Source organism: Mytilus edulis, chromosome 5 (assembly GCF_963676685.1).
Source record: "Mytilus edulis chromosome 5, xbMytEdul2.2, whole genome shotgun sequence".
In the NCBI taxonomy this organism is placed as follows: Eukaryota; Metazoa; Mollusca; class Bivalvia; order Mytilida; family Mytilidae; genus Mytilus; species Mytilus edulis.
Window position 1 is genome coordinate 37,494,811 of NC_092348.1, and position 27,196 is coordinate 37,522,006.

The 27,196-nt window shown below is 32.4% G+C and overlaps 2 protein-coding genes across 4 annotated transcripts in view; one reads left to right on the forward strand and one right to left on the reverse strand.

Moving 5' to 3' along the window:
- The window catches only part of LOC139523601 (hemicentin-1-like), a 327,025-nt gene that overhangs the window by 57,604 nt on the left and 242,225 nt on the right, over positions 1 to 27,196 (forward strand). The gene's annotated exons all lie outside the window — the stretch shown is intronic.
- Positions 15,124 to 27,196, reverse strand: part of LOC139523602 (hemicentin-1-like) — a 51,775-nt gene continuing 39,702 nt past the window's right edge. For 2 of the 3 annotated variants that reach the window (XM_071317742.1, XM_071317740.1), the window contains 5 exons: positions 26,621 to 26,656; positions 24,340 to 24,381; positions 21,291 to 21,332; positions 20,458 to 20,548; positions 15,124 to 17,048 (listed from right to left, as the gene is read on the reverse strand). In XM_071317742.1, the coding sequence (XP_071173843.1) occupies positions 16,775 to 17,048; positions 20,458 to 20,548; positions 21,291 to 21,332; positions 24,340 to 24,381; positions 26,621 to 26,656 (485 nt within the window). In that variant the 3' untranslated portion in view covers positions 15,124 to 16,774. The remainder of the gene's footprint in view (positions 17,049 to 20,457; positions 20,549 to 21,290; positions 21,333 to 24,339; positions 24,382 to 26,620; positions 26,657 to 27,196) is intronic. The other variant, XM_071317741.1, reaches the window with a different exon arrangement.

Consider the following 27,196-nt stretch of genomic DNA (forward strand, 5'->3'; position numbering starts at 1 on the left):
CATTAAAACTAATAAAAGTGCTGACCAGGAGTGCATTCTAGGACCATGCTCGCTGAATAGATGCGAATTTGTTTCGCACGTAGTTGGAAAAGGAAATAGTTGCCCCTTAACCGTTTTAAGTGAAGGCAATCGTCTAATCCCCCTGAAGAAAGGTACACCTATTGATTACATAGAATAATTTGACGATGCAGTGGGTACGGCAGATGAAAACTCGATAAATGACTCAAGACGTGGCATTGAAGAGACACGAGACAGGTGCACTCGGCACTGCCTCAAAGTTCAGATGAGTTACCTACTATTCCACCACATTTAACCGACATATACTAACTTTCAATCGACTCGTTTAAACCTATTTCATTCCAACCATTCAAACTGAAAGCGTTTAAAGAACAATTACAATAACATGTAACATATTGATTAACATTTTGAATTTCTCTTTTTGTTTTTGTATATGCAGCCATATTTGCAAATGTTTGTGTTATAGAAATAACCAAATAATTTTTTTTATATTTTAAAATTAATTGATAACATATTTAAAACATGAAGTCCATTTTTAAAGAATCATTACTTTAATTTCCGAAATTATATAGAATACCTATAGGACAATCTTGATATTTATACCGTTTTTCCGCCATCTTGAAAATGGCAGCCATATTGGATTTTTCAGAGTGGGTCCATAGCTGAAATCAAAGGGTATATAATCAAGAACTACTATGCAAAGTTTCATGCTTTCCTCATCAAGTGAGCAATTCTGCTCTATATCTGCACCAATCGGCCGGACTAAGAGATGCACGTATATAACACACCACAAGACGAAGAGTATTCGACAATACCAGCAGACCATGTATTTGTGGACCCGAACCGAACAAACTTAAAACGAGAAAACACTTACTTGGAACCAAACCATTCCAGCTTGAAACAAGACCATACTTACATGAAACCAATCAATACTAACTTTGAACCGGGCCATTCTATTTTGACCCCAGACAATGCTTACTTGAAACTGGGTCATGATTACTTTCAACCCATAAGTGGAAACTCAGTGACGTCTACAACGTAGTACACATTACAATGAAAATGAAAAGTCTGGAGATGTCTTTATGTTTTGTTTTATTGGAGTTATAACGACAGTTGATCAGAGAACCAATTTAATCAACCGATATCAACTTGAAGAATCGCCATGGAAACATATTTCAATCATTTCTATCATTAATTGATCATACTGTGTTATACTTATATATGGAATAAATTAATCTCGAATAACATGTGATTCTGGCATATTCCTTTGGATATCCCTTCTATTAGTAATTTATTTTTAAATGATTGAAATATCATATTAAAGTGAATTGAGTGCTTAATATGCATATAACAAGATACAGATTACATCAGAACTATTAATTTTTAATGCACTCGACAAGACAAGACAAGACAATTGTTTTCAACTAAGGCACACGTATTGTGCTACAAGAGCATACCAATTATACAGACTTGTAAGGGTTATTTGTGGCGTTTCTCTGTTCCGCCTTATAAAAAAGAAAGAACCAAACATGTACATGCGTAAATTGCTTACAGTTTAGTTTTCCAATAACGGAATGAACATCAACAACGTTCTACATAACAAGGAGATAACATCTACGATTCTCTTTATTTTCAAAATCAGTCTGTTCCTATAGTGTTCTCCATGTCCATAAAATCTTTGAATCTTAAGGGTTTAACTAAAACTAAGCACTGCAGGTCGTCGATGAAGAATAATTCATGAAAAAAAAAAATCCTCTGAAGTTTAACTGTTCTTACTTTCCATATATTCGTAGCCCATCATGCCTTGTTATTACTAGGGTTCTGAACATATTTTAACATGAAAATCACATGGTCATAAAGAACCCCAACACATCAATTTGAACCATAACTTCAAACTGATAATGAATCCCAATCAGGACTACGCTAGGGCATGGATTAAACGAGAAGAAGTTAAACTTGACACTTTGTTAGAATGGGCAAAACAGTCAGGTTACGATAAGTATGGTATTGTTTCCTCGTTCAAAGCTTAAAAGATATTGTCTTTACATTAAGTTCGTAATTCTGCTAGTGCCTTGTAAAAAGAAGCATGGCTTCAATGAATATAACATTTAACAGCAGATCGGTGGACGTGCCTTTCTCTGAAATTATTTCTATCATATCTATTTGATTTTTCAATCCTGTATGTACCACGATCACCATGTGAAACTGAAAAATCGTCTCACAGAAATAATCAACATTGCTTTTCAACATAAAAACATGTAAGGATACACTAATAAATTGTCACTTTGGGCTACCACACGGTATAGTTTGTTAAAAGTGAATAGAAAAGTATAACATTATAAACAGAGAAAGAAGTGATCAGTATGCTTGAGATTCTTATTGACAACATATTTGTTGAATATAGAGGAAGAAGTTTTCAACATATTATTGTCATTCCTTCGGGTACGAATTGTATGCCTCTCTTTGCTGACCTCTTCGTATTTTCATATGAGTCGGAGTTACTTTAGACACTTGTCAAAAACAATAAGACCATAGAAGCCAGATCTTTTAATTTCACATTCAAATATATAGATACAAATCCAAACTTTTATCATTTCGTTGCATTAATATATCCTCCATAACCCCCAGAACTAGAAATTAAAAAAACAAAAGACGCAGCTTAATCCGCCTTATTTTTTTACTCATTACTCGAATTTTACATGAGCGGTCATCTCAGTATTAGAATCTACGACACATGAGATGATTTAAATTTTGAAATTATCAATTTTCCCTCCACCTTAGTCATTTTCGAATCAGTAAACCAGATTATCCTCCACATGTATACATTTCGCAACTCATTCATTATTCTAGAGCTTGCAACTGATACTCAAATATTGCAAAAAAAGTTCATCGAAAGTAACCGACCCCTTTTTGATAAATATTCCGTATCAACTTCACAAATAATTTACGACAGTTCTGCTGTATAGAATCTGGCGTTGTTTATCATCTTTAAAACGTGTTGTATTATTGTTTTATTTGTCTTTGTTAATTATAACTTTTACTGTTAATAGTATTTTTGATAGTGTCCATTTGACGTGGTTCGGTATTCGTCCATCCCGTCATTGTGTTATTGTGCTGTGGTGAATTTGTATATTCTTGCCTTTCCTTTTTACTGTTTTTCTTTGTTGGCATATTTGTTTGTTTTTATACTGATTTGGATCACTGTACCCTTATTTTAAATATTTTTACATTTTATGTCTGTTTGTTTATTTCACAAATCGATGTTTATATAAATGAATTATATGCGTTTATCATACAAGTGAGTGGTTTATCAAAATATAAAACCAGATTGACTCCACCTATTTTCTGCATAAGAAAATGCTTGTACCAAGTCAGGAATATGACAGTTGTTATCTATTCGTTTGGTGTGTTTTAGATTGTTGAATTTGCTTAGAGACATTCCGTTCAAAAATTTCTCAGCTTTCGATACTTTTTTTGTTCTTGTTGTTTTACTTTTTATGCAGTTGCTGCAACGTTTGTAACCAAAGATATCCTACACACGAAGAAGAAACTGTTTTCTATACATTCACAGCATAGATATTTTAAAGTTAAATGATACTTCGATTGTAAAAAAAGCAGTTAGTATTTTTTTGTTGTTGGTGAAGAAGTCAAAACTTTTAAAAGTCATTCAGCCTATTTTAGAAAAAATAAACAAAATGACAATAATACATAAATAACATCAGACTACTAGCAGTTAACTGACATGCCAGCTCCAGACTTCAATTCAACTGATTGAAAAATTATTTCTTCATCATACGAATATCAGGTACAATCCTCCCCGTGAGGGGTTTAGTATCATACCATCATAACATATATAAGAAGAAAATAACCCGTGTCATGCCAACTGGTTTTTAAATAAATGTGTTTAGTTCCGATGCAAAGACCCTATAAGTGAATCAATATTAACGCCAAATATGCAATCTTTAATGACCTGACAACAGTATCGTAACTATATCCCCTCTTAATAAGTCTATTTAAAGGTTTTGTTAGCTTCTGAGATGAATACTGACATTTTTGTGCTTTATTAAGAATATTTCCATAAAATATTGGATGTGAAATACCTGAACGTATAAGACGTCTGCATGTTGAGCTATATTTACGAATGATGTCCTTATACTGATGATAAAATTTAGTAAATGTTTTGACTAGTTTGTGATATTGGTGTAATAATTTTTCAGTAACACATAAATTTCTCTCGTTAAAATCTAAAACATTGTTACATACACGAGAGTTGAGATATATAAACACCGTAAGATGGTGACACTTAAAGACTTGACTTTTTGTGTGTTCTAGTAAAGCAGATTCTGATGAAGGAATGTCATATGTTGCCCTTCCTTTCTAGTGAATTGATCTTTCCGTGCATCGTTCGACTTCGTACATTCACTTGTTTTATCATGCATCAGTATAACATATTGCTCTATCTGTAGCATGAAATTGGATATACCATTAGGTGATGCTGTTCTACATAATGTCTCAAACACAGGTGCAATCTTCCAAAAGGAAGTCCATGTATCTCATGCAGTTTTCTTTCCCTTGGAAGCAAACAACGATACCTGATCACAACATGTAAAGGAGTGAAAGACTAAAAGTCCCCGTGGCCTGAAAGGTGGAAGACTTTTGGCGATATCAAAAACAGCTAAATATCTGAAATATTTGCCAACTTCAAAAGCAATTCGAAACAGATTCACATCAATTTCATGGACAACAGAAATTGCAATAACTACGACATCGGCGTTAACAGTCCGCAATATAACTCGTTGTAAATCTTCATCTTCAGCATCATACACATGCAGCATCATCCGTGTATCTGTGTTCTTCTTGTGTGTACGGTGATAATTTACTTTCATCTTTTGTTATAGTCTGCATAGAACATACGTTTCTTTCGAAGTTATCACCTGTTTCTGTTCATCATACCCTCTTGCTGAATCTACCAATTGTTCAGCCAAATATGTGAACAGCTCCGTTTTATTGTTATTGACCCTTACACCTGCCTCCCAGTTTGCTAGTACTCTTGAATTTGGAAGGACACGTCATCTCACACCTTTGCCTCTTTTACATCTTGTTGAGGATTTCAAAAGAGGAACAAACGATACCAGAGAGACAGTCAAACACATAGATTGAAAATAAACTGACAACGCCATGGCTAAAAATAAAAAGACAAACAGACAAGTAATAGTCCGGAAGACATAACAATATGAGAAGTATTCATCCCAAACTACATCAAGTCGATTTACAAAACGCAACTGATGATGTATATCAGGCATGAAAATGTCGTTGAGATAGTCTTCAAATTACATTCACTGGGTTTCAACATATTATTGATTGCCGTACCATCTATGACCAAAAGGTTTACATTTGGTGCGTTCTCTTGCGTCTGAGTAAAAGAACATACCTGTACTCTACATTCAATGCACTTCATCGGACCATAAAACGTTTGTATTTCTGTTGCTTCTTTTGGAAGATGGTATACGTTTTTTAGTAAAGGTTTCAGGCTTTCTCTTTTTGATGATGTAGAATCAATTGGTATGGTTAATCTCTCGACACCCTCATTTCCTGGGATTGGATGCTGAAAAGTGAAATGGCAGTGTCATGCAACGATCCGTCAGCAGTTGTCGAACTCGGATTATGGTCGATATTATCAACGGCTGCAGTTGTAAACTCATAACTCAGTTGTGTTGCGGGAACCACAACATTTTCATTATTGGAAGCCTCGCAGATCATGCAGATGGGATGCCAAGTGCTGTAGATAAATCCATACTTCTGTCATAGGATAGTGATTATCTAAACAGAACATTTTATCAATTAAACCTCGATTTCTCGTTTCAGTATGCAGCAGAAGGCCTAAATATATTGAGAAAGGTGGTTCTCGTTCGGTTGAATGGAATACTTTGGATGAATCCTTCCGTATGAAAATAGAGGAATTTAACTGACGTAGCTATGCAATAGTCAGTGTCGTCTGTGCTTCAAAGGAAGTGCCGGACTGCATTACAATATTTGGTGTTCCAAGGATCATTCCGACTTATGTTTTTAGAGATTGTAGAACAGAGTTTTGTGGACAGCCTGTCTCTAATGTTCCTTTGAAGATGAATTGCATTATCATCATGTCCTTTCGCTCTATCTCTGTAGCTTTAGACAATAATATGAGGCAGGCATTACCTGTAAATGGGGACTTTTTTACTTAAATATTTGTTAAAAAAAGAAACGGAATACCGTAACGTTTCCGACTTTGGTTCTGTTGTTAGTGATTTTAGTTGTGACGTTAGTTAAGTTATGACGTCATATGCAATGTAAACAAAGAAACGCTATCATAAGGTAACGTTTGTTCATATCAAGGAATTATTGAAAATGAAATTGATCTTGCATTCCTTCCTATTTTATACTAGACTGATAAATATATATTTTACTAAAAATTTCATGCAAACGAGACCGTAAAAAGGAAGTACATTGTAGATTTCTGCACGGATGCGGGAATTCAAAACATGACATAAAAAAATTGAACGATTTTATGTTCATTAGTACAATGAAAATTTCGGGAACATTTTCCCGATTTTTAAAAATTTTTTTTTTATTGAATTTTCTACTGTTATTGCCTCGTCATCTTAATTTGTTTTTAAATGTCTGTTTGATTGCAGCACCAACATTATCGTAGAATAGTAGAATAGTTATCAAAGGTACCAGGATTATAATTTAATACGCCAGACGCGCTTTTCGTCTACATAAGACTCACCAGTGACGCTCAGATCAAAATCGTTAAATAGCCAAAACAAAGCCAAAATTGAAGATCATTGGGGACCCGAAATTCCAAAAGTTGTGTCAAGTACGGCTAAGGTTATCTACCCCTAGGATAAGAAAAGCCTTAGTTTCTAAAAATTTTAAAGTTTTATAACAGGAAGTTTATAAAAATGACCACACAATTGATATTCATGTCAACACCGGAGTGCTGACTACTTGGCTGGTGATACCCTCGGGGATGAAACGTCCACCAGCAGTGGATCGACCAGTGGTGTAAATAGTAAATCAAAGGTACCAGGATTATAATTTAATACGCCAGATGCTCGTTTCGTCTACATAAGACTCATAGTGAAGGACGTTTCTTCCTTGTTAAGGGCCTGTAAGTCTGTGATAGCTGAAAGAACTCGTGTTTGTTTTTTTTAGATCTGTCAAATGCAGTCTTGCAGATGTGTCTACTCCAAACTGTTCTATGCAAGGGGTATAAATCTTCGTTGAGTCTGCTAACAAGCTCCGCAAGTACAATAACAAGGATACGATTGTCTGAACTTTAATCACTAATGACCTTCAGTGGTCTAGCTCTGTTATATTAATTGGTCAGACACTTGACTTTAATTTTTAAATTGCTTCTTGAGAAATCTGTCTCCTGCGCTTAGTTTTGTCAAAAGTACTGTATGTTGCAAGTCGAGTGCACGTTTACGTACATGTTTTTCTATTTCAAACGTAGTTGCTTTGTGAAGATCGCCTGAAGACTCATCTATGTATGATCTGTGTACCGTTGTTTGTCTTTTCGCCGTTTTTCGTTTTTTTGCGATATCATTATCAGTTGTTTTACGATTTATTAGTTTAAGGTGGTACCTAACACTACAGGGAGATAACTGTGTAAAATCTTCTAAACGTTTTAATTACGTTGTGTTTCAAGGGAATATTAAGCTTCTCAATGATCAAAATAAGTGTTTGTCAAACTGCTATATAACCAGTGTATTTTTTCTGATAAAACGGTTGGTTCAATTTTTTTGAAATTTTGAAATTTTTGTCAAAGGGTCAAAGTAAATACTTTGTCAAAATTTTATGAAAATTAAACGAGCCAAATTAATTTTCGTGAAAGTGTTGGGTACCACCTTAAACATCCTTTTGGTATTTTTTGCCTCTCTCTGAAAAAAAAAAAAACTAACCCAAAAACATTTGAGAATCACGTGTCCTCATGAGTCCGGTTGAAACTTGCATATCCCATTAGTAATTAGGAGCTGTGTTATTTTTTTTTTGTATCAAAAAATTGTATGTTGCAGATTAACGTTGTACTATTCGTTATAATGGTACATAAAATGTTGACCAGTAGGGGGATAGCTGGAAAAACACTAAAGGAAAAATCTAAGTAAGTTTATACATTACTTTTTACTTTACATTTTTTTATATATTTTTTAACAAGTTCGCTTCAAATGAAAATAAATGTTATCAAACCATGCACACGAAAAGGACAAACAACATAGCCCATGCAGTCAATGAAGAAACTTAAGATTGAACCAGCATAACTCTTGTAAAACATAATTTTTCATAAAAAAAGTAAATTTTCATGTAATACATGTAATCAGTTCACCTGACAAAAGAAAGTAGTACAAAAAAGGCTCAGAAAATTTAATAGTTATCTAGCTATGATAAATATTAAGAGATATCGAAGGAAATAAGTAGAAAACTAATGTGAGAATAAAATTGATATCTGTTTTTATTCATTTAACCCAAGTTGGTTTGCATTTGAATAAACATTAAGATTTTCTCAAACAAACCAAGCCAAAAGAGATTGATTATTAACGGTATCAGGCGCAAAACTATAATACATTATGTAAACGAGATTGATTGTATGACTTTGAATAAACTTAAAATCATGACTCTCAAATTATCCGCCAAAATAAAGTGATCCTTTTAAATTTGCACAGTTTACTTGTATGACTGATAATTATCGAATTTTATTTAAAAAATACCGAAAGACAATTGCTCCGAAAACTCAATGTTAAAGATGTTAAGTATATTTATTTTATCAACAGGAGAACAATGATAACAACATGATTATATCTATACGATTTGTCATCTTTAAAATGTTGTTTGTCAAAATTGGTAACGAACGAAACATCCTCTCATTCCGCTTACCAATGCTCAACTTTGATCATTGTATACAAAAAAAATGTATTCAAGGTTCATTTCAGTTTAATCATTTCGGCTTTACGCAACTTTGCACCAAAAGGATACGACCACATTCCTCTTGTGTAAATAATTAGATAAATTCCTCTATATTTTATCTTTTTACTTCTTAATAATGGTTGAAATCAAATTCATCTTTCGTATTATATTTCAGTTGTTTCGTGACAAGTGGATGAAGATGATTCTTCTTGTGTGAATTCCATTCTGTTACATTTTGTACTTAAACATAATTCATTTATTTTATAAAGCTTAAATTCATCAAAAGCTGACATGTGCCAAGTTCTGACTTGATAATTTGATCAAACTGAAATGCAGTTAAATTGTTTAAAAGACAGTTGATCAGGTGAATATGCAAACTTCCTCAGTTTGTAAGGTGACAATCTCTACGTAGTACTCATATTATGCTTTTGCTCTTATTGTACAATCATTTATACATAGATAGAATTCAATGTAAAACTCGTGTATTTATTTTATTTTAACACGGCTAAAATTACAAAGGTAAAAACATCGTCAAATGCATAGAGAATATGTATTGGTAATTAAAACATAAACAATTGATAACGCTATATCTTAAATAGATCGCTATTATGCAATTAATTTCAAACTTTTATTATGTCTGCTCTAGGATTGGTTTACAAAGTATCTGCATTATTTTACCATTGTTTGGAGTAACTTGGGTACTTGGTGCGTTTTCGGTGAACGATGATCTGGTCATGTTCCAATACCTATTTGCTATTTTCAACTCTCTACAGGTATTTTTTATATTTCTACAAGTGTATCTTTAAAAACTGCATTTCATTTTTTTATAATGTCAATTTTAACTGAAAATAATATTGACAGACATTACGGGTCGTGCATGTTCATGCTTTAGGAACTTCGTTAACAATGACAAAATAATGAAAATGAACGACTGAAATCGGCAATTCATTAGTTTTACCGTCACCATAACAAATTGGTTGTACGATACGATTTAGCTGTGTCTTAACTAATTCGCAACATGTCTTCGTAGTGATAGATCTTGAGCTATCAGAATAGTCGCCTAAAGGGAAAGTTAACCGATTGCGTCTTATTCACAATCGTTTCCTACTCTCTTTTGTGACATTTCGACGAGTGTAAATTCGCATTGCAGGAGATGCATGTGCAGCAGGCGACACTCCTTTGTCTTGCTCCTTTTGGAGTTCAAAAGATTATCCCGGTTTTGTTTGTTACCTTGGTTTGTATCTGCTTGATCGATAATGAGATTTGAATATCGGTACAAAGCTGAAAAATCAAACTCCATGTAAAAAATCGTGTTTGCTCTTGTATAATTATCAGTCATCGCGGAACGGTCAAAATTGTAGCAATGCTTTGAGTCAGAATAAAAATAGGGGATACATGGAAATTCTTTTTTTCTTCAACAGGGTTTCTTCATTTGTTTGTTCCACTGTTTCTATAATCAGCAGGTGAGTGTTACTCTAAAAAAAGAAGACATAATATAATGGAAAATATGTATTTTACTTTTTTGTAACACATACAACAGTAGTCGTATGACCGCAATCAAAACAAGCTTATTGATATAATTACATCCTCTGGTTTGTAGCCTCATTTGCCCACTTCCTATTCCTATTGATATGTTTCGAAATGACGTGTAAAACAAATGTCAAGATGTATCTACTTAAACGTTAAAAAAATGAGATAACCTTCTCGCTTTGGAATTTATTATTTTCATGCTAATTTTTGACTTGGTAGTTTTTAAAATTCTTATTTTCAGAAGAACTAAATATGGGTCAGGTGAAATGACAAGAAATGATGGGTGTTTTTGATTACAAGTTGCTAACTTACTTATTCCATTAAAAAGTTTGTGTCAATAAAATCATTCAAAATTTAATGACAAAATATTTAAAGATTATAAAATTAGTTGGGGTTGATTTTTACATAAAGTATATTCCAGCAAAAAATGCGTGTTCAAAGAGAAAAACGTTGCATGCAGTGGATGCTCCCCTCCGTCATGCTTCAATCCAATAGGACGAAATACGTTGAGTTAGGTCAATTATGTCGAGTAAAGTCATTTTATTGGAAATTTCTAGTAAGAGTCCGTCAATCTTGCATTGACATATTAAGAATGTTTTAATTGTCACTTTAGTCTGAGTAGTCAGTGATTTGGTACTGAAATGACGATGATTTCGTAAAGTGCATGTGCAAATTAAATGTTTAAAAATTAGTATCACGTCTGTCTTTTTTTTACAAAATCAAGTCTCACAACTACATAACAATTATATCAAATATTTACATTTGATTAAAACAATCCTTATTTTACTACGACGTTTATACATAAAAGTGATCCATAAATATTCAATTTATTAGCAAATGTGTTCTGAAGATACAATTTAAAGAAATTTTTCTTGAAGAAAAAAATCCTGTGAAAAATAAATAAGAAAGGAGAAAAATAAAATAAATGGTGATTGTCATGTAAAGTAAAGTATACATGTAACAATATCTACTAGCAGGGCGAGTTTTTGCATTTCATATATTATAGCACTTATCTCTTATATACATATGTTTCTCAAACAGAGCATACATGTAGATCACACAAGTTGTTGTAGACATTCCATTTAAACCGAATTGAACTAAGCTGTAACCGATCAATAACCTGAACAATTATCCTTTATGTATTGAATATTCGTCTGATATGTACATTGAACGATTCTATTCCTTATTTTTACCATTTGAGTGAGCCTTGATTTGATCGCTGGTAGGGTGATGCATGCATTCTAGGAGACACTGTCCCTTTCTACGTAAATGGTATCGTTTCTTTTGGAGTCACTTAGTTGCTTTTAATTTGCTTATAATACTAGAGTATTCAAATGGATTTTTTTGTGATTCTACTTCTATTTGCTGACAAAATTAAAAATGGAATTTTTATCTATACCGAAAAGCAACGCTAATGAAATTTACCAAATCATCAAAATATGACAAAACAGAAATATTCTAATGTGCTTCCAGTATTTGTTTTAATACATTCCTTTATTCTTATTGTTTCCATGTATTACTTTGTTTAATAAATCTCTTTGTAAGCTTATATTCAGTTTATGCATATCAAATATTTTTATGTTATACTGTGCTTAGGTCAGGCAAGGTTACAATCATTATCAGAGACGTCGAAAATCAAACCGTCTGGATTCTAAACTATCTACCAATTTAACTAATACTGTGAGTATATGAATATCTGAAATAACAATGGTTTACAAAAGACTCGACATGAATATTAATGATTCAACTGCAAACCACTCTACTTTAGTCAAATAATGATATTTTCAAATGTTCCAACAAAACGAAAAAAATGTTTTTTTTTGTCTGATTAATGCCATTTACGGTAAATAACGATTATATTTTTATCTTTTTTTCTCATTTATCACATGCAGATTTATTTTCGATTTATGAGTTTGACTGTCCCTTTGGTATCTTTCGTTCCTCTTTTCTCTCACTACACAAAAGATAATAAAAAGAAAAACCGAAAACCACGGTTAATTAAAAAAGAAGTCCATTTAAAGAGTGACGAAAGGTATCAGAGGGACAGGCAAACTCATTAATCGAAAATAAACTGACAACGTCATGGCTAAAAATGAATAAAGACAATCAGACAAACAATAGTACATATGACATAACATAGGAAACTAAAGAATAAGCAACACGAACCGCACAAAAAAATCTAGGGGTGATCTCAGGTGCTCTGGAAGGGTAAGCAGATCCTGCTCCACATGTGGCACCCGTCTTGTTGCTTATGTGATTACAAATTCGGTAAATAGTCTTATTCCTTAAGATCACATTCATGAAAGGGAAGGGGAGTGTAAATACGACGTAAGGAACATATCCGATATCATTTGTGAAACGGTTATTCCATAACGGTCAACCAACTCGTGATGGCGTCCGTGAAATTTACGAAGAGGCGATTTCAACTTCACCACTTGAAATTCTTGGTTTAATAGCTTTCTTGTGAGCAGCAACCCTCTATCGAGAAAATCATGATAGAAACAGCAACCCTCTATTAAGAAAATCATGTAAGGAAAATGCAAGCACAATGTTTCACTATATCAACCAACGAAACGAACGAACAACAAATATCATATTCTTGACTTGGTCCGATATTTTCCGAAAACTGGGATAAACCCGGTAATATAACTTATGTACCTCTTACTTGTATGGCAGTTGTTTAAACTAAGTATGTTTGTTCTACCATTTAAATTCAGACATTGTCCAATTGTCAACTTAGGACATCCTTTGAAATAGTACGATCACAATTATGAAACACAAGTCTGCTCTGTTTTTTCTCTCGTTTATATATTTATTTCCACTTGAAACGCATGAGGTTGAACATTTTCCAAAATAGTTCGGTATCGAGAATCACTGAAAATACATTATTTGTCAAAAATGCGGAACTGAGGAAGTGAATTGTTTTCCGATTAAAACGTCTTAGTATACGGATAATCGGAAATGATAAAAAAACTGCATTCTAAACTAGTAATAAGATTCAGGGATAATGTTCAATTAGAAAATAAAAAAATATTAGACATTTGATAACATGGGAAAGTGAGCATTGATATAAAACATCATTAAAAATGACATGAATGTTAATGTGCCTTCATGGGCTCCGGGAGTACCGATTTTTTTTTTATCCTAGACCATTGTGCATCGTTATCCTGTCTTATAAGCTGTAACTTAGATAACCAAAATATAATAAAAGAAAGCGAATATTTAAATCTGCAACAGATCGTGTAAACTGTCAACCGAAAGCTGCGGAAACCGTTAGCTACATCAAAGAAATAAAAGAAGATAGAAAACAATTACTTAATGTATTACCAGTATACGTATGTCTGGCTTATTGAAAATATAGACACGTTTCTTCAATTTTTTGGTTTATTGTCTAAAAGTTTTTCATTCCGTCTTTTTGCTATCAATTATAATTTCTATGATTTTTTTTAATATAGGACAACACAAAAAGGACAACAAAATATCAACAACAATATACGTGCTCGAAGGAAGAATCACAGGAAAGAATGTAACAAACCATTTCAATCCCATCAGGTGCTACTTGGAAAGTACACACCAATTGTATTACATGTAATTCATACTTTGATGATTGAATTGGTTATTTGAATAAGTTGTACACTTCTGGTCGTTTTTTTAATATGCCTACTGTAATGTTGTTCATTTTTTATTATTGATAAGGGTGTGTTTATGTTTGTGTGTTTTGTGTATGTTGTGTGTTTGTGTGTGTGTTGTTTGAATCGTTTTATTTTCACACAAACTAATGAATAAGGGCAGCAGTAGAGTTATCACTGTTTGAAATTCATTAATCGATTGAGAAAAAGACCAAATCTAGGTTATCATATTATAAACCAAAACTGTGGGAAACACATCAAATATAAGAGAACTACTACACAACAGAAAAAAAATAAATAAAATGTAACACACACATATAAACGAACTTTAATATAACCATTGCCATTTTCTTGACTTGATACAGGACAATGTGATAAAACAAAATTGTGGATTGAACCTCGTTTTGTGGCATGCAAAACCTCCCGCTTTTATGGCAATGTTAAATATAACAATAAAATGACAACATTACATGATAGGACTACACTACATATGTATGGGAAAACATATAGGTCAGAGAAACACGTGAATAATAGCTAAAAAAACATGCCAGGTTAACAATTTAACACGCCAAACGCGCGTTTCGTCCACCCAAGACTAACCAGTGACGCTCTGATAAAAAAGTTCAAAAACCCCAAAAAAAAGGGTACAAAGTTGAAGAGCATTGAGGACCTAAAGGCCCAAAATGTTGTGCCCAATACGGCTATGATTTTCTGCTTGGGATAAGAACATCTTTATTATTTGTTATTATCTTACTTTGGCAAAAATTTTTTTTTATAGAATTGACTGAATAACAGATATAAAGATATCTAAGTGTAAATATTGTATATGCATTTTAGATAGTCTCTCATAACTCTTTTGAGAGTGGCTCTTGTATGTTTTGTGCTGTTGTTTTATTAACTATTTGTATGTTTTATATAATAAAGAGGTGATACTTTAATGAAATATTGTCTTGTCTATAAATTATAAAACCGCTGACTAACTACAAAATGAAAACAGATAATGAAAACTTTTCATATATACATTCAATTATTCTTCTTATGATGCAATGGCGACAACTTGTTTTGAAATCCGGAGGCATCTAAAATCAGTACACCGTACACAAAGTAATCAGTACAACATGTAACGCCTAATTTACCTCAGCTTAAAGGAGAAGATATACATTTGATCACGATTGAATAGTTAAAACGGATTTTTTTTTTATCTATATCAGTGCTTATCTGCTATATATTTTTAATTATTTTCCATAGTATTCGATAACAAACACGTTTTCAAATGCAAAAACATAACATCATTAATAGGATACAAAATGTATTGGTCGGTAAAGGTTTGTCTAAAGGAGTGGCAAATTTTAATAACGATTGCAACATTATACACATGTTTAGATTATACCAGTGCAAATCTGTACAAATATTGAATGGTTACTAGCTTCACAGGATGAAAGCAAGTACTTACTCCGTTCTGCCAAAATAATTAGCAGCAACTGTGAAACTAAATCTGTAAAATGTACACTTTGTGTCAAAAATCTGATGTTTTAACACGAAATTTCATTTTTATAAAATAAATACATTCTTTTTAATTATTCATTTTATAAACACTGTATAAAATGTTGTAAAACTTTTGATTTGAAATGATTATCTTATAAAAAAAATGTTAAGCATGCTTTTCTCAGTTTTTCACTATTTTTGACAAATTACTTGTCTTTAAATAATAAAGAGAGGCGACAAACAGTAGAATTATACTTAAACGCATTAATCAAAGTTTACGGCAACGCCATGGCGATAAACGAAAAACGACATCAAAGACAGACAACATTATATGAAACACAACACATGAAACTAAAGGCAGAGCAGCAAGAGTTCTACCTAAAACGGATAATACCATTTTGAAATTAATGTTGCGTTTAAATTGTTTTGTTACACTGTCCTTCCCTTGATTACGATACAAAAGTATAACAATAGATACTGTATACAAAAATATATGTAAAAAGGAATGATTTCTCTTTTCAAATTATGCATTTTTAATGGACAGTGATATTAATTCCTTTGGAACCGTGTTACAGCGTTTTCATATACAAAACTTATTAGCTACGTCTCTCTGTGTTGGTGTGTAGGTAAGCTAAGTACAATACAACATAATTGTAACCATGCCGGGCTTTGTTGTGTTATTATATATATTATACAGTCAATCACCCTCTGAAATGAAATATTGTAAATATACAATTTATAATCGTACCGTGGGTTCTTTAAATTCCGAAAACAGCAACATGAACAGAGCTTCCCACGATTAGAATATTTTCACTGGGAACATATCTAGCAATTTTATTTATGGCATTATGCAGTTAATACCTTCTGATTTACCCTTCATTTAATTATTTTAAAGCCAAACTTCAATGCGTTTAAACTAGATAAGTCCAAAAATTCAATGTCAGCTATAGAATACTAGTATTTAACTTGTAAATAACGAATTGTTGTAAAGCATTTGACAAATGTTGTCACCCTTTCTGATTATGTTTACATATTCTATTCCTATATAATTCTTGATTTATGATATAAGAAAAATAACATATACATTCGAAACAACACACACATATTACGAAACATAGAATGTAACACAAGTTTCCAAAATATATTGGTCCTTGAGTTCAATCGAGGCATCACACATTAAGGTCAGAAACTTTTCCGATAGGTAATAACTTTGGTCTGCCAAGTAAATATGTGTCGGTTGTAAATTGTCGGTTATCTATCGGTGGTAGCAATTGAAACTGTTTTGTTTCACCGCTTTCAAGCTCTCTGGGAAATGCATAACCCTCTTCGATGGTATCTTGCTCAACAGGAAGATTATTCATTTGTGTAACGTTCGATTCTTTCAACGTTGGATGGACCACACTAGAGCGTCTCGAAACTTTGTCAATTGATCGAGAATACCTTCTGTAAAAATCCAGGAGAATATATTATAATTTTTACAACATTATTGTCAATTACAATGTTAAAGAGAACAAGAACGATATATACGAATATCATCTGTTTTTGAATTAATCAGTTCTCTATAATTGTCCTCGGATCTCGGTACTTTAGTTATTTTACTTTAAAGTTATTCTAAAAACTATCCAAGTTCACTTTCTCGGTTCATAAAAATACACGTTTTCAACTGTAAATAAAACATAGCTTCAAAAGTACACAAATGGCACACACAACCGGAAATGTATGTGTGACCGTAGAATGCAAACAATTTACATGAAAGAATGCAAAAGAGTAAATGCGTGCTAATATTGGTCAATAAGTCGCAATATATAAAAATTGTAGTCTAGCTTCAAAACAAAATTGAGAATGGAAATGAGGAATGTGTCAAAGAAACAACAACCCGACGATAGAACAGACAACAGCAGCAGGTCAGGTATAAGTCTTCAATGCAGCGAAAAAATCCCGCATCCGGAGGCGTCCTTCATCCGGCCATCAAAACAAATATATATACTAGTTCAGTGATGATGAACGCGATTCTTAACTGCAAATTATACACAAGAAACTAAACTGAAAATAATAAAAGCATACCTGACGTCACGTATACCTAGTAACCTCCTCTTTTCATTCAAGCGTACTGCAATTCACTTGTTTAATCCACAAAGTGTTTGATATATTTTTGAAGAAATACTTAAACATTAAAATACGGACTATTGAACCGCAGCCTTTAATCTTGGAATTAAACTATGCTGAAACTAGCATGTCTGATGACAATCTAGACAAATCAGTTGTTACAACAATAGAATAAGCTACCAAGTTGAAATTAGACATGCTCATAAGGAAGTTGAAAATGACAACCCTTACGAAACCAAAACGAATTCTTCACAAAACGTATGTCGATAGTACGACCGACCAAAATCACCAAAACTTAAGAACATTTTTATAAAAATGCAAATGGAAGGGCAGTAAACGAATATGAAACTTGCATTAAAAACACTGAATGCGTACAGCAGCGACAACTCAAAAAGAAAAATCTGTCAACACTAGAAAGAACGCAACAACAAAAAAGTAACAGCAAAACCAAAAGAAGTAAAAAAAAATTGAACGTGAAAAGAAAATTGTTAGTCAGAAACATTCAAAACCAGGAATTACTACAGGTGTTTATGGGTCACTCGAAATTTAAGACAGCTGTGAACTAACTGATTTTGATGATGACGGGTATAACATTCCATGTTGCATCTGCAATCGAAGATATCAAAAAAAAATTAAGATCATTGGACAAATCCTCGCTTCAGTAACTGGAAAGTACATGATACATCGCTATTTATATAGGTATCCGATTCGACCCTGCTATTTGATACGTGAAAAATAAAATTGACTGGAATGATATAATTTTTAATCTTAACCATTATCCCATATTATTTATATATCAATTTAAATTATTTAATTCGTCGTTTATACGTCATACCGGCTTATGAATAGGACCTCGTAATTTTTGGACTATAGATGTCACCTCTATGTATAGATAGTTACAGCATATGTTTAAACTAATACTTCGTCCTTGTTCATACACCAACAATGTGAAACATGCCAACCATAGACTTTTGAAACCTATAGGGAACTGATGACGTAGTACTTAGCATTACATAAACGTGTAAAATTACAAAATGTAGGGTTTCAAGGGGACAGCAGGTTTTGGGAAAATGAAGTTTTAATAATCGACAATCGTATTCTTATTGAAGTTCTTTCTTTTTAATAGCAATGTCTACCATTATTTTTTGTTGTTCTATCTATTTCATTCTTTATAACTATAACGGAATTTTCATGGGGACTAACTGTGCACTACGAATTTTATCTGTAATCTTATGAGTTTTAAAACAATTAGCCAAGACCCATCTTAACAACATCTGATTCAACAATTAATAATTGATATTTAGATGATTTATTAGCTCTCAATAATGACGACTTTATTATGTACACTGAAGAGATTTATTCTGCAGAACTGACTTTAAATAAAGCTAGGACAATGTAGTAACAATGAACACTGCCCTTTCCTTTATCTTGATATCTATATCTTTGAGGTGAAGCTTTATACCAAAATTTTTGATAAAAAATATGATTTTTAGATGTAGACGTTCCTTTGTCACGATCGTATGGTGTTTATATATCTCAACTTGTACGAAAAATTCGTACACCTGGATTTTAGATATCACAAACTAGTCTACACATTTAATGAAAGTACAAGGACATTATTCGTAAATATAAATCAACATGCAGACATCTTATGCTTTCAGGTATTTCACATCCAAAATGTATGGTTATATTCTTTACAAAGCACAAACATTTCGGCATAAACTTCAAAAGCTTACCAAACCTTTAAACAGACTTATTCGGAAAGGAAAAAGTTACAATACTATGGTCAAATCATTGAAGATTGCATATTTTGGTATATACATTGATTTAATCATAGGGTGTTTTCATCAGAAACAAACACATTTATTCTAAAGTGAGTTGTACGCATGAACTGGTTATGTTCTCAATTATGATATACTGGTATGATACTAAACCCCTAACGGGAGGTATTGTACTTGCTTGTCATATGATGAAGACATAATCTTTAAATCCGATTAATTTAGGTGCGTAGCTGTCATGTCAGTCGCTGCTAGAAGTCCCTTGTTAATCATATGTATCATCGTCGTTTTGCTCAGTTTCTTTTGTAACTTATTCTGAATTCGGACTCGAACTCCTTTTAAACTGAGTTTTACTTTGCGTTTTGCTATTTTATTTTCCATTCTACATTGGCTAAAGGTATAGGGAAGGGTTGAGAACTCACAAAACATGTTTACTCCTGCAGCATTTTGGGCTTGCTTCAAAAGCCTCTGATCTGACTAACTATTGTATATTTTAAAAATTTAAGTTAATTTTTATGTTTTAGAGTTTAGAGTGACGTCCATTACTATTTGATTAGTACACAATTTTATTTAGAAGCCTCTGAGAACCTCCTCCGAGTGCGGAATTTTATGGTTGCATTGAGAACCCATTGTGTCTTTTCTTTAGTCGGGTTATTGTCTCTAACAAATTCCCAATTTTCATTTTCCATTGTGTTACTAAATGCAAATTCTACTGAGCTTTCAGTAGATGGGGATTTTTTTTGTATCTTAAACTTCATTATCTGCATCAATCCGATCTGCATTTGGAATATTTGTGTACAGGGAGGTGACTTCCATAGAGACAAACTGTGGTGTCTGCAGGAATAGAATTTGGGACCTGTATTTTTCTAAGGTAATCTTTCATGTGAGATGGCAAGCCTTTAACGTGAATGTATTGAAAAATAATATGCCGATCACAGACAATACGCTTGTCGGTTCTTCATACTTACTTATATTTATCTCTTACAAGTTGTGCTGTAAAAGTAACCATCATCAAGCCAATTATAGTTCCAAGAACAGCAGGTACAATAACTTGATTGCCTAGAGCATATAAAGAATAACTCTTGTAACATGAAATTGAATACTCCTCTTTGATCATCGAGTGAGTTAACTGTAGTAAAGTTATATATAGAGGAGTGCAGTGATTGGACGTTTTTGTTTTCAGTTATTGAACTATAGGTGCAATACATGTAGCTGATTAAGAAAAAGTCGCTTATTTTTTTAGAGTAAACGAGATGAACAATTTATCTCATGACCACACTAAACAGAAATATTAACCTGGATCAAAATTTATATATTAAGCATTTTAGCACTGTTGTATCGTTTTAACATTCAAAATGCAGATTTAAGTAAAAACGCAATTAAATGCGACTTTAAATGCAAAAGATCAGCTTTGAACTAATGTCAGTTACTTCGTGCCATCTTAGAGATTAGGGACTTTCGATTTTGATTTTTTTCGGAGTTAATTTTTTTTGTGATTTTTATTTCTGAACTGTGTCTTTTTTCTTTATGTTAATATTTTTTATCGTGTATTCTTATGTTGTTCTATGTCAACCTTATTCCAAGTGAAGAAAGTGAAGTCTTCTTCCTCCGACATTTGAACCTCCCCCACCTCCCCACAAAAAAACCCCCTGTAAATCCAGATTTGAGTGTATTCATCATTTGACTCTGAATAATAGATAACAATGCGACATTAACTAATTGTACATCACTAACAACAAAAAAGATTTAACGTAAACAGAAAACATACAACTTATCAAATAATGAGGAAATGAGAATTTACCTGAACATTCTTTCATCGTAGTATCTTGAAAGGCGTTTCTTACTAAAATATACATTCGAAAATAACTGATAAAAGATTTAATCGCAGAGCTCATAAAAATGCTGTGTAAGGTATAATATGAGGCAGGCACTACCTGTGAAAGGGGACGAAGTCTGTATGATTTTTTTTTAATTCAAACATATTAAAAAAAAAAAGAAACGGAAATACCATAACGTTCCCATTTTGGTTCTGTTGTTATAGATTTTAGTTGTGATGTTAATTTCAGTAATGACGTCATATTCAATGTGAACAAAGAAATCCTGTCATCAGGTAACGTTTTGTTTTCATTTCAAACAATTATTTTAAATGAATTTGTTTTGAGTTCTTTCCTATATTACTGATAAATAAATATTCTATTAAAAGTCTCAGGCAAACAGAACAGGAAAAAGGTAGCAGAGTTCTGCGCAGATGCAGGGAATTGGAAAAGTCTGAAAAAATGTTCACGATTTTAAGGTCATCAGAAAAATGAAAATTTCGGGATTCTAAAATTATGCTTTTTTTTTTTTTTTTTTTTTTTTTTTTTTTTTTTTCTACCGTAATTTGGGACTAAAAAGTGTTATTAAGGTTAAATAGGATGCTGTAGAACTATGTGTAGGTAATACAAATGTCATATTATTAAATCAATTCTTTAAATATAAATAGGAAATATTAAAATAAATTTATCGTTGACCTAGGGTCAATATCTGCGTGTACTCTTTGATCTGCACTTTAGTGTCTTTCTGTCTCTGTTAATGGTTTTGTGCTACATGCCGAATTGCCAAATCAATAATTTTTCAATAAATTTTATAGTTTATCAATATGTTGCGCTGTTTTTCAGTTAACAAAATGATCTTTTTCTTTTGTAATTATATCATCATTTACTACTTCCCCAGTCACACTAGACCACGATTGCACCACGCTTACCGCGATCTAAAAAAATCATATCGGGGTAAAGTCGCGATATGAGTAGCATGAAAATGTAGATTTATGTTGTTTTCACGTCGCTACTACTTCCGCATAACGCTTCTGCAACAATCCCGCAGCGATAATTCCACGATCTGATCACGTTTTTCTAAGACCTAATTACGATTATCACGACCGTACTACGCTCATCACGTTCTCACTACGATTTATCTGATTGCAACACGATCTTACCAGGCTTCTTCTGCGATTATATCAAGCTCTTACCACGATCATTATACGATCTTAGCACGTTCATACTGCAAATTAACTACGCTCTCATCAATAATGTCATCATCATTTTCCACATAGTAGTTTTCCTTTCCATATAATTGTCATTAATACACAGAACTCTCGAAAACAACACACTTGACACAGGCATGCCATCGAAGTCTACCAAAACTCGTGGACGTGGTGGTCGGGATAGAGTCAGAGTCAGATGGGACTCTGAGACAAATTCTGATCCAAAAGAGATGTCGGGTAAACCAATCAAACCTGAATCACAAAGTATTTCAGATCAATGACGCGCAATTGACGATATTTTATTGAAAAATAGTTGGAATGAAACAGATGTGTCAAGTTGGAAATAATGGACATAAGTTCTAAATTACATACAGATCATGATCATTCATACAAGACCACGATTGCACCACGCTTACCACGTTCTTAAATTCATTCAGATCGTGATGATGGCACGAGTTTTCACGATGCTTTTACGTCCTAACTACGCTTCTACGACGACACGGCTACTTTTATACCACATTCTCACCATGCCTCTTCTGCGCCCTCATAACCATTATCACGATCTCACTACAATCATCACGTTCCCACTTCGACCATATTTGATTGCAACACGATCTTAGCACGATTCTACCGCAAATATAGCAAGCTCACCACGATCATACTAAGATCATACGTTCATACCGCCTTATTGTCCACATTATTTCAAACATTATGATTTGAGAATAAAGAATGTTTTCTTCAAAGACAATTAATACCAGTTTATTCTCTGGTAAAAGATTAGTGTAAAAAATACTAACATCCCTAACAGGATACGACACCACTTTTTTTCTTAGACATCGGCAACAGAAGATATCGTGTTTTACGATCTTATTGAGTGCATTCATTATTGCGTCTTTGAATAAAGGACAACAACGACAGATTAGTTATTTTTACATCGCCACGATATAGCCTTTTTGTGCTAATGCGCCGTAAAGCAACCAACAATCAATCAATCAATCAATCAAAGTTATTTTTACATTCTAAACAACAAAAAGCCATGGAACCATACATATTTAAGTGCGGTAAAATCGCAAATACTAGTAGATATTGAGCTCCAATTAGACAAAAGCAGTTTTTGCGTTATTAGTTTATCAAAAATGCCTGCTTTTTAATAAGATAATATCTAAAAATATCATTGCCAACAATGGGGTCAACATTTTGTACTTTATATTCTTCAACTTCACCACTAAAACTCTTGGTTTGATAGTATCAACATGAACAACCCATGTAGATGTCTTGAATAAATTACGATATTGGATTGACCTTGATTAATGTTGGTGGCCGTACGTTGAATGATATTTGTTAAAATCCGCTTCAGTTAGACTCGTTTTGCAATAATAAATAATCTAATGGTGTTAAGCACACAGGAAATGGCAATGCACTTTTCACAGTTTGTGTGTGCTAATAAATATTGTTTTGATTTTAGTAAACACTATGATGTTTTTTTGTCATTATGTCAGCAATTACTAAAGTTTGATTACTTGGTACAGATCTAGATTATTTTCCACAATATGTCAAAATTTCTGATTTTAAATTGGTAACATTTTTTAACACTAGACACATGACCGGTTTATACCCATATGAATGAGTAGTGTAAAAAGTACTAACATCTTCCAACTGATTATGCCATTACATCTACTTTTGTTTACGTTGAAAGATACTGCGAATTTAGATCTTATGGCGTTTAGTCATCATTGCGACTTGAATAATGGATAATATGAGATTAAAAAAAATCAAACCAAACGGCATCCAAAACTATTAACAAAGTATTGAGAAAATGAGAATTTACCTGTGGTTGCTGTCATCGTTGTATCTGGAACAGCGTTATTTACTAAAATATACATTCGAAATTAAATCCAATTAGAAGATTTAACAGAGGTTACAAATAATGTCTTGTCATGTCTTGTCTGTTATTTAATAAGGAAAGCTTTAACAATTAAAATAGAGGTGTACATAAGCATTATAAAATTATGAAGATAGTGAGAAAATTACAAAAAATTGTAATCGTATTTCAAATTAGGGTCATTATGCTATTAAACTATTTATAGATAATAATAACAATGTCATATCAATAAAACAATCCATGGAAATATATGCCCCGTATTCAGGCGCTGGTGAAATGTTGTTACATAGACAGGAATTGTTCACTATTGAAAATACTGAAATAACTTCTTTTGTTGTTGCTTTCAACCTACGCTCATGTCATTTTTTTTAGTATAGGACAAGATATTTGGCAATTTTAGCGGTATCTTATGTATCCGTTATCTCTGTTGATGGGATAGATACGTTCAACACAGAAACCAAACTTTGATCTGATAAATCAATCAATTTTTAATATTTTTTTATAGTACATTCTTAAGTTGTGCTGTTTTAAAATTGTGCCGGGTAAAGGATTTGTTTAGCGCGAAACAAACAAGCGTATCCCCACATCCTCTTAGTGCCAGTTTCAATATATTCGCCTATAATTTGGTGGTCATCATTGTTTGTTGTCTGTCATATGTTTTTCGTTATAAGCTGTATCAATAATGAAGCAATTGTAAATTCTTTTATGTTTTAGAGGTCTAAAATAAATGACGATATTGGATTGAGCTTGATAAAAAAGGAGGCCAAACGTTGAATGTTATTTGTTTAAATCTGTTGCATTTAGAGACATTTGACAACCAGAAATAATCTCATGGTGTTTAATATACAGGAAATGGCAGAATCAATACACTTTTTACAGTTTCTGTGGGTTAGTAAACCTTGTTTTTTAATTAGTTCATTAATTACAAACGTTTTATAACTATAGTGGCTTACAATATTTTGCGAGGACTACGAATTGACCTTTAAACGATCGTATTGAATCTTGATGTTCAAACATAGGCAGATCGGACATATTTTAATTTTATTTAATGACTACTTTAGTTTGGGAATAATTGTTATTAATTTATTCAAATGAGACTGAAAAATGTTCAGATAAACAACAATTTTACCGTTTTTTAAAATGCGTAAAATGTATTTCGGTGTTTCTTTTAGAAAAATGACTTGTTTCGTTGAATAAAACGTCTTAATTGTAAACTTTCTCATCTTTCATCGCAAAAGGCTTTTTAAAATAATTTATCAAGTGTGCATTCGAAAAATATTGTGGAAATAGACGAAGGGGAAATTTGACCTTTCATAACTTTTCTTTCATCTATAAAACATAAAATTGACTCGTCCAGTTTCCAGTTTGATGGTAATTTAAGTTACTATACACATTCGTGCACGTTCTGATTTAATCAATAGTCATGTGTGTAAAGCATACACAGTTTGAAGGTAAACTAAAAAATAACTTTAAGCAATGAAATTGTATAAATTTCAATAACAATGACCGGTCCACACCATAACAAGTGATAGGAGTAAATAAGGAAGGGAGAAACTGTCAGATATTTTAAGTTCATTATTTTGAAATAATTAATAAAAATTAGTCAACCAAAAGTTTTGCTATAATTTCGTAAACTTGTTCTCTATTGGTATAGTTTTTGAACTTTCACTTTAGCATATTTAAGGCAATAGAAAGGTTGGGCTTCAAAAGTCTACATAATTATTGATGTTATACAGAAATTCGCCCTTTTAAAACATTAAATGTGCAATAAATAATACATGCATTCAAAGTTAAATCATTTCTTAAAACAATTAAAAAAAATTCATTCTGTTTGATATTATGGTATTGCGCTGGAATAAACAGTGGGATAGCAAACATCGAATTCACACACTAATGGTGCATAGAATTTATACCACTTTGTCCGACTTCCGATTTTAAAGATCTGATATGTTTTCACACAAGATACAACACCGGTTAATACGCATGTCAATGAGTAGGGAAAAACATACTAACATCTCCGACAGGATACCTCATGACATTCTTCTTTATCAGACATTGGAAAATTGATACTGTAATTTCAGATCTTTTTGCTTTCAGTAATTATTGCGTCTTTGAATAATGGATAACAATGTGAGATTAACAATTTGTACGCCCATTACATCAAAACATATTTAAGTCCAACAGTAGACAAACTATTAAACAAAAAAATCAGGAAATGATAAATTACCTGAGGTTTCTGTGATCGTAGTATCTGCGTAGTTCACTAAAAAAAACAATCGAAATCAAATTCAAGTCGAAGTACAAGCAGAGATTACAAATAATGATATGTCTAACCTTTTATCTACGTAGGAAAGCTTAAACAATTATTCTGAATAAAAGGAATGTGTACAACAGTATGATACAACAATTAATATTGTGAGACAAATATTTCAAAAATAGGTTTATGATGCTTTTCAACTATTTAAAGGTATTATAAACATAAAAAAACACCGAAAAGACAAACAGATAAATAACAGTAAACAGAACAAAGACTAAACAACACGAAATCCACCAAGACCGGGGTTTATCTCTTGTACTCAAGAATAATAAACAGATACTGCTCCACATGTGACAACCATCATTTCAATACAAATCCAGTGATAAGTCTGCTTCAATCGGTCATTTTTTTGTAATAGAAGACATGAATTATAGTGAAAATATTTGGAACATATCCGTCCGCATCTAGGATACAAATATTCCATAACGGAATATGATATGTTGTGCGGCCAAATCAACTTCACCATTTAAAACTTGTGGTTTAAAA